Source organism: Manacus vitellinus, unplaced genomic scaffold, assembly GCF_001715985.3.
Source record: "Manacus vitellinus isolate BGI_N305 unplaced genomic scaffold, ASM171598v3 scaffold_29_pilon, whole genome shotgun sequence".
Taxonomy (NCBI): Eukaryota; Metazoa; Chordata; class Aves; order Passeriformes; family Pipridae; genus Manacus; species Manacus vitellinus.
In genome coordinates, this window is record NW_021940207.1 from 8,927,661 (window position 1) to 8,936,961 (window position 9,301).

Below are 9,301 nucleotides of genomic sequence, written 5' to 3' on the forward strand. Positions count from 1 at the left end.
GATACAGTTTAACTATGACAAGCTAAAATTTATTTCCACATCCATTCATATTTTTTTTTTGCAAAAATTTTGGGAATACTTGTACACAAGCAGAAATACTCAACAATGTAAATGCTATAGGCACTTCATTACTACTGTTAAAAGACAGACATCATCTGGGATAATGACAAGGGATGTGACACAGTGTAACAGTGACACAGAGGATTTTTTTGATCTCAGTGTGTAATGAGACAAAAGCTGTATTTAAAAAATTTAAAACATCTTAAAAACAAGATTACAAGTAATAAACAAAACCACAGAAAACTCTGCATAAATGTTTGATGACAAAGATTGTCATTGGAAGTCCTTTATACAGTGAAGATAAACCTCTTTAAATGTACTTAAACAGAACCATATAGAAGTACATCTGTGGAGAAACACATTAAACATTTAAGATGATAATTTTGAAGTAAACAATGCATATAATATTGCTTCAATTTTACCCATGTTGATTAACCATTTTATTAATCCTGAATTTGTTACAGACTTAAAGCAGTAATTCTACCTCTCCATTACACATACTAAAAACACCCCACAGCATATGTTCAGATTAATAGTAATTACTTCAGATATTTAGGGAAAAGACAAAGTCAGAGGCAAGCACTTAAATATTTGTAAGAACAAGATCACAATTCATATAAAAAAGATGATATATTGAGGATTTCCACAAAAATGAAACAATGCTTCCAAAACACTGTAATCAGTAAAAAGATAATAAAGAAATTTCTATTAACTGAATTTTCATGAAACCACAACTAAACATTTTTTCCCATAGATTTAGTTAGTGCTTGTTTTCCTTGGGATATTTCAATTATCCATTTTGTTTGCTTCCTATATTAGTGAGCTAACCAGCAAGATTGTCTACACCTCTAGTTAACTGATATGAAATCCATGTCTTTGTACCAAATCTCTCTTGATTAAAAATACATGTCTCCATGATCGTTAACAGAAATATAAATAAAAAATTATTAATGTGGTTAAATTTTAATATTATGGTGTAGAAATTATGTACAGATTATTACAGAGCAGCAGACTTAGAGATACAACAAAAGTCATAAAGAAAACCTGAATTAGAAATGTTTAATACAGCGTGATGGAAAAAGCACATTGTAAATGTTTTACACACTCTTCATTTTAGATTAAAAACCAAAATAGTTCCTAAAAAACACATTGACTGTGTTTTTGTATACAATATTACTTAGAAAACATTTTCCTTATCTTGACAGTAAACTATGCAGTGTATCAGACTTACAGGTAAGGTCACCCTTTCAATTAATTCATTTATCTATGGAAAAACATTAAATTAGGGTATAATCTGCACCACCACACTTCTATGCTCTGCTAAAGGTAACATTTATTTGTAGCAGATACATTTTAACGTAGTGTCTCTCCTTTCAGTTGTAGAATATGTGCAGTAAGACTGACCATTGCCTCCTCCTACAGCAAAGAGCACAAATCAAACCCACACTGACCTTTGCAGCAGACTAACTAAACAAGTCATGTTGTGATTGACATGTTCCGTTCCTTTGCACTGAGCATATGGCATAAGACACACACTACTTCAACAAGTTCAACAGACAAAAACCTTCCAGTTTTTATTTGCCTATTCTCTGGACTACCCAGTCCTGCTGGCAGAGGGGACAGCGATTATTCTGTTTCACCCACAAGGACATGCAGCAGTTGTGGAAGGAATGATTGCATTCTCCCCAAACCACTGAAAGAGAAGAAAGAACACGTTCCAGTCACACTCAGCTGTTCAATCAACACCTACAGCAAGGTCCAAACTATCATTATCAAATATTTACAGCCACTGGAAGCTTTAGAGACAAAACAGGTCATCGCTAATTTATCCACTGAAACTGGAGTATTATGATCATCCTGAAGATAATCAGTTCTCTGTCAGCAACCTTTTACTTATTTCCAATTATGTAAAAAGGAATTGCATATATTCTCACCTTCCTGTATAAAGTGACACAGTTTTGTGAATGTATACACACATTTATCAGTTCTGTCCAGGAAATAAGTGCAACTATCTAAGTTCTTCCCTGTATCTTCCCCAGTACCAAAAATAAAAGGCAATGCACTACAGACTCACTATCACAGAAGAGGGTCAGCCCAATTCTCATGGGAAATGTTCCCACTGAGATGTATGATACCAAGGAGCCACATGTGACATAGTATAGAGCCTTAAAATGGGACCTCGGACCAGAATTTATTCACAGGCTACAACTGTTTCAACACAACAAAAAGTGTTACCTGTTGGCCATTTACTCCTGAATAGTACTAGTTACTTTGCTTTTTTCCCTTATTAGCTCATTTTCCCCACAAGAACAGAAGGGTATCAATCCAAGGAGTGCTGTAAATCATACGTTTTCCTCTCTATCTTAAATAGGACACTTAGCAAGCCAATTAAGATGTCTAGAACAGGAAAATCCTATTCTCTTTAAAACAATCATCAAAAACCAAAAGTGGACTAAATTTGAGACAATATACTTCAAGACACAAAGCACAACGGCATGGAAAGGTTTTCCACTGGTTTAAAAGTTGTCTTAAAGGTTTAAAGCAAACTCTTTGAAACAGTTTGCACTGTTTCCAGATTGAACATGTCACAATTAAGATTTTCTTTCGCATACATTGGCACTGAAAGTACTTTTATGCTTAAATAGAATTATAGCAAACTCAAGTGATTGCACTTTTTAAAAAGAAAAGTGAACAAACAAGCCATGCCTCCACTATGTCTGAATTAAGAGTGGGAAAAATACCACTTTTTAACCCAGACATACATGTATTTCAGAACACTGGATTTTTATTGCTGTTACCACTGTGCCTTCTGGCGTGCACCTCATAAGAAAAAGTAGCTTTTTCCTACCCACTTCAAAAAGGCACATTAGGATCTCCTCAAATATGCTCACACTGGAAGTTAAACCTCTCAGATGTGTACATGTTGACAGCAAATTTGACAGCTGTGTACAGGTTTACAGCACAGTTGACATGAAAACTAATTTTATTAGTGCTCAAAAACAAAGCATAAAGTATTACTAATGTAAAAAGATGACACAATGTAGAATGAAACACCAGTTTACTTTTGAGCATTAATAAAATCAGTATTCCCTTTAATAAAATCAGTATTCCCTTCAAACTTTAAAATGCACCATACTGGGAGAAGCTTCAATTGAAAAACAAGCGAATGAAATCACTACATACCAACACAATCTTCTTGTTTGTTTTCAGCTTGACATCTAAGACAGGCATCTAAAAGTAAACAAGAACAAGACTCAATTTGATTCTCAGGATTCCATCTTAAGAATAGGTTTGTCAGAGGAAAACATAAACGCTAAAACAAATTTACAGAGGTAAAAATCATAAGTTTTGATATCTGGTTCAGCCCTTTAACATTAAATAGTCCCTCCTAAATTCTAAAACTGTGCAAATGACAATGAAATAAATATCTGAAAGAGATCAGAAGAACTATAAACTGTCCAACAAGTTTTGTTTATTTTCTATTGCTTTAGTATTTTCATAACTTTTGCTGAAAAAAAGCCTTCTCCATTTTGTAGATATAACAACCAGCAGATTTGTGCCAAGGCACTCAGGCATCTTAAGAGCAGAGCAAGCACAAAGCCAAACCTTAATTACAGGACTTTGTTTTTCAGATGTTAGCATCTCCTTTTAAGGAAATCATTCACAATTTTGAATTTTTAGGCTTCGCATCTCTCACCACAACTTCAACCTCCTATTCCTTTTCATAGCAATTTTCTTTAACAAGTACCTGCATGTAATTTTCACAAGAATTACACACACATGCAAATATAGTGGTAAATTTGATAATATAAATTAACATATAAACACAGAACAATATCTAATTAAACATATTTATCATCTTTATGCATTCTGGTCTGTGGCTGCAAGACTGAATGGAAGGTCCAGGACTCAATAAGATACAGAAGTGACAACTTCCAGGCTTCCCACTGTGTCACACACACACAGTGGAAAAATGGCTGTGTTTCTCCTTTGCCCTGACATGGGCTGCCACTGCACATATCATGCACACCAAAAAGTGTTCCAACAGTTCTTGGAGCAAACACATCTTCATCTCCCCCAAAGAAAAGGAAATAGTTTAAACAACTGTTCTGCAGGTTGGATCAGGCCTACCTGTCACTAGTTGGACCTTACTCTCCTAGAAGACAGAAACATAACGTGCTACAGGAATTTAGATTTGAGCATTTTTGCTCTCTCTGCCAGACAGGGCCAGTACTTCTGTTCTAGATTCATCTGCCCAGACATTCCTCCTTTCCTCAGGTAACAAAGAACAAAGAAGAGAAAACTCTAAAACAGTTGCCCTTTCTCACTGAGATAAAAGCAGAACAGTGAACAGTTTCCTGTTGTCTGTTCCTGCACTTTATATTTCCACAGTGGTTAAGGGCCAAGGTGCAGGGAAAATTCTGCCAGACTGCTCAACTATCCTGATCCCTGGGAGCACACTGATCCGGGCCAGGGCGGAAAGCTGCGGCAGACTGGAAGTCACAGGAAAAGCAGCTGTCCTATCTAGCCCCGGATCTGTATTTTTAGATAGAGAAGCAGCACAGAGCTGAGGGCAGAAATCAATGCCACCATACCAAAGTAAGCTGTCCCCTTCTTACATCATAACCCCAAGGGTGTGTCCGAAAGGGTAAGGAAAGCTAAGTCAGTACTGCTGCAATCCTGCCCTCCCCAGTTGACACCTGCATTTTTGCTTCTTTCCCTTGTGCACTTTAAGACCACGTTGGTTCAAGGAGTTAAACTCAGTAGAAAACTGAGCCAGCTAACACCTCCTTCCCTTGCAAAAGTCAAACAAACTAACTTTCAACAAGTGCCAGTGTCAGTCTGGCACTGCCCCCAGCCTAAGGTTACTGCAGACGCAGTGGCTCTACAGGAGCCAGGCCGGGTCTGGCAGGGTCAGCACGAAATTACCCAACTGAAGTCAGTAACGATCAAGTTTCACGTTCTAACAACGCGGTTTGTTCTCAAAAAATGGCTCCCAAATTTTTCTGCTAGTTTCGGATTAAAAGTACTCCCTTGGACTAGTTCTGAAAAAATATAACCTTGTAATTTTTTTAAGTTTTATAACAGCTCTGGGAAAGATTTTGTTCATCTAAGACTTCTTTTATAGTGTCCTGTAACAAGCTAGCTATAATGGGATAAATACATTTTTAAAAATATCGCTTAACATGGCAAATGAAGCCAATTTCATTTTTCCAGGGTGGTCTCTGTTTACCATAGAAAAGCAAATAATCTAACATGCTTATGTTCAAAGGTGAATCTCCCACCACTTCAGTCTGTGATGCATCTTCTTTCCTCTAGTACACCCTTTTGCCTCTTGTTCCACAGAAGGTTCTCAGTAAAAACATATATGAGAAATCACAGCACTGCATATTTTGTCTCATTCCTGTTAAACCAAATCCTGACTGGATTTGCAGTATCATGGTTCCTGGACCCAAAAAAGCAAGGGGCTCTGGAGGGAATCTTGAATCATTTGTCCTGCCAAACTGTACCAAGCCCGATTAAGAGGACAGTTATATCTAGGATGACTCAGCATAATAGTAAAAATCGGATTTACAAATACAGCAGAGGAAAAATTTAAACAATTTTTGAAGAACCAAGATAAATATCGTATTTGCAAAAGATGTCAGAAAAACCAGTAATGTCTGTCAAATATGAGGCTGCTTTGAAAGAGAGTCTCTGGAGTTCAAAACCAGGTAAATTAATCCCTTACTTTTCAATAGATTTCTCAGTATATTCATGTGTGTTAAACAACACCAGTAATCAGGAGGCTTGTGGAGTAGTGTTAAAACACTATGGATTAACAGATTTGAAAAATGAATTTATATCTACATCCGCAACGGCTTCTTAAAAAAAAATAAATTAAGAAACCCAAACCAAACCCAACAAAACAGCACAAGCAGCAGCCCCGCACATGCAGCACTCGGCTCAGCTCGGCTGTAACTCGGTGCTGGCGGGGTTTGCCGGCTGACCAGCACAGCCCTCAGCCGAGGGCGGCCCTGCCCAGGACGGGCCGGGCAGAGCAGCACGGCCCCCCGGGCCCGCACAGCCCTGCGAGGGACGGCCGGCCCGGCCCGGCGCTCTCGCTGCTGCCCCGACAAGCGCCGGAGGGGCGCGGGCTGGTGCGGCCCCCGGAGCGCGGCGGCCCGGCCCCGCGGGGCCCTCCTCCTCCTCCTCCCGCTCTGGGGAAGGCGCGGAGGAGGAAGCGGAGGCGGAGGATCAGCCCCCCCTCCCGCCGGAAACCGCGTCCCAGCGCTGCCCGCCGAGCCGGGGCGGCGGCACGGCCCAGCGCCGGCAGGGCCCCCCCGCCCGCGGCCATGGCGGGCCCGCCCGCCGCTCACCCATGACTGCACCCGGCAAATGCGCAGGTGTCGCACTCCACGTCCAGCTCCACATGGCCACCGCGTTCCACTTCTTCAGCGAGAACATCTTGTCGGGGCCGCCCGCCTTGGAGCCCGCGGAGCCCGGCAGCGAGTGGGGGGCGCCTGGCTCGTCCCCGTCCTCCACATCGGCCATGGCGGAGGGGCGGGGACGCGGCGGCCGCGCGGGGGGGCAGCGCCACCCCCCGGCGGGAGCGGGAACGGCCGCGCGGAGCCAGCGCCGGCCGGGCGGGGAGCGGGAATTCCGCACGGGAAGGGTGGGCTAACACTGGAACGGGCGGCCCGGGGAGACGGCGGAGCCACCGTCCCTGGAGGCGTTTAAGGAAAGGCTGGACGTGGCACTCGGTGGTCTGGTTGACGTGGTGGTGTTGGGTCACAGGTTGGACCAGATGATCTCAGAGGTCTTTTCCAACCTAACTGATATTGTGAATTCCGCCTTGGATTCCTCTCAAAGTCTCCCGTCTCTGGTTACACGGTAGCAATCTTTCTTGGAAAATGGTCCATTAAATACACCGACTTTGAAAAGTCGGAGCAGGACAGTCTGAATTTACTTGCCAGTTTATCAGCTTGAATTTGTGAGGAGACAAAAGAAATCAGCAGAAAAACAGATGAGTTGTGAAGCACTAGAGAACTAAAAATTTTAAAGGTAATTTTAAAGTGACCGATTGCATTAAAAAGTAAAATGTCTACATATACAACTACATACACCTTAAAAAGTGGAGTTTCAAAATGTGCATAAGAACAAAGCTAAACAATATACACCATTAGTTTAAAAGACAATAGAAATTGATACTTATTTACTAATCTTTACCCCAAAAAAAGATACAAAACTGACTTTTCCAATATAGCACCCTGTCTCTTTAACCCTACTTAAAGTTTGTTAAATACTGTTGATTTCATGTACAAATTAAATTTAAAAGATACAATATTCTATTTGAAGTTAGAAGAAACAAATTAATGGAAGTTGTAAGAGCTAAAGTTCACTTTTTTCCCCTTTCTCAAGACTTAGCAGTATTTAATCTACACAACAGTTCTATGACACTGCCAAACAAATCAACTCCATTCAGAGCACCAACAAATCATTTGCTTGGCAGCTTTAGAAACATATGCAGTACTTACATTTTATGCAGTCTAGGATATTTCCATGCAGGTAGACCCAAACCCATTTACATACCAGCCCATCACACACCCCAAGCAGGAAGGACCAACAACAGGCCATAAGAGATGTGCATGGACCACACAGGTTCACCTCAGCTTACCCACAAAAATGCAAAATGCTTAAGGCAAAAGTGTTCTCTAGCACTGATTCTGACCCTTGTGTGCACACACATCCACACACTCCCCTCCCCCTTTAGTTTCTGATAAGTTCACTGTAGGTTATCAGGTCTCTGATCACACTGCAGAAATCTCAGTATATCCACACTGGTTTAGGTGGTTAGGCCAAACTTTGATCATCAGTTTGCAAAGCTCAGTTACTCCAATCACACTTACATTGTTGGCTGAGGCAAGATCTGAAATGTGTACTGGGTCCCACTTGCACAGTAGAAAAAAATTCAGTTGATTCTCTATTCATTAACCCACTATTAGAAAAGTCATACCAACCAGTACTTATCCTCACTGTTCTGCACTACGACCACTCCAGTCCTGTAGAGTGTGGTGCTAAGCTTCAAAAGCTAGGCTGGATTGCTGCTTACTAACATGAGAAATAAATTTTTACTCTCACTACCACTTAAAAAAAAAACCAACCCTAGTATTGGTGCTCAGCAGAAATGCTGCCAAGTTGAGTTTTCAAAACACTAACTTGTTGTTTGTGGCAATGTACCTTCAATAAAAACTGCTGCTGATTGCCACAGCTGGGTTATGTATGATGGAAAAGGCACAGGAATAATGATGTGCAAAAACACAGTATAAATAAGGCAGAAAGTAAAAAATGAGATATTTTAAAGGAAAGGAAGGGCAGAGACAGAAGTTACACTCTTCTTAATCTCCTTTTACCATTCAAAATCTAATTCCATCCAAATATGTAGTTCTGCTTGTAACAGAAATCTGTAAATCAGCTCTTCGATGATAACAATAAAGTAATATGTAATAAGTAAATACATAGATAAATTTTGAAATTCATTTGAGAAAAGGCAATTTTGGATAACACGAATGTCACGATCTGTAATCAAGCCCCAATTTTCTTTACATTGAGGAGCTAGAGAATCTTTATTTGTAGAACTCTAAATACTCCAAATTGTAACCGTTCCTACCTTCAGTGACGCTGAATATAATCAGTGTTAAAATTCACATTGGTTTGATGCTTTAAACGTAAAATAATTTCCTGCTTGTCTGGTGTGGCAGAGTCCAAGTTACTGAGAATGAACTGATCTCACAATGAACTATTGCTGGCATAGAAAAGGAGCACACGGTGCATCCAGCCAGCTTTGCAAGTGCTGTAGAGTAATACAAAGTGTGGATAGAAATCATTTCATATGTAATCACACATTTTTAAGCCAAGGAAGATTTTCTGCAAGACTGAGTGCACTTATATAGTTTTAAAGCATTTTTTATGTTTCAACAGGACATCTAGCAGATGTCAAATTGACATTCCTCATGAAGGATGTTCTCTGCATACAGAGAGTGTTATGAGCAGTTGTAGTGCAAGTTAATCACAGCTTCATCTCAATGGCCTGGACTGCCTTGACTAAGGGGAAATGACCAAATCTTCCTGGAATTCCACCTCCTGACACATTTCCAAAGACAGTTAGCAGAGTAAGCCACACACCTTGGCAGTGGCTTCCATTTTGTGCACCTTGGCAACAAAAATATGGCCTTTGGTAATAAAGTAAAAAATAAAAATT

The 9,301-nt window shown here is 40.3% G+C and overlaps 1 protein-coding gene across 1 annotated transcript; it reads right to left on the reverse strand.

Annotated features, from left to right (window-relative positions):
- Positions 1–2: 2 nt before the first annotated feature.
- RNF7 (ring finger protein 7) lies at positions 3–6,609 on the reverse strand. The gene is given in 5 exon segments (XM_029960747.1): positions 3–1,753; positions 3,244–3,291; positions 4,213–4,216; positions 6,420–6,462; positions 6,465–6,609. Coding segments are annotated over 5 exon segments (282 nt in total). The 5' UTR covers positions 6,595–6,609; the 3' UTR covers positions 3–1,696.
- Positions 6,610–9,301: the final 2,692 nt, after the last annotated feature.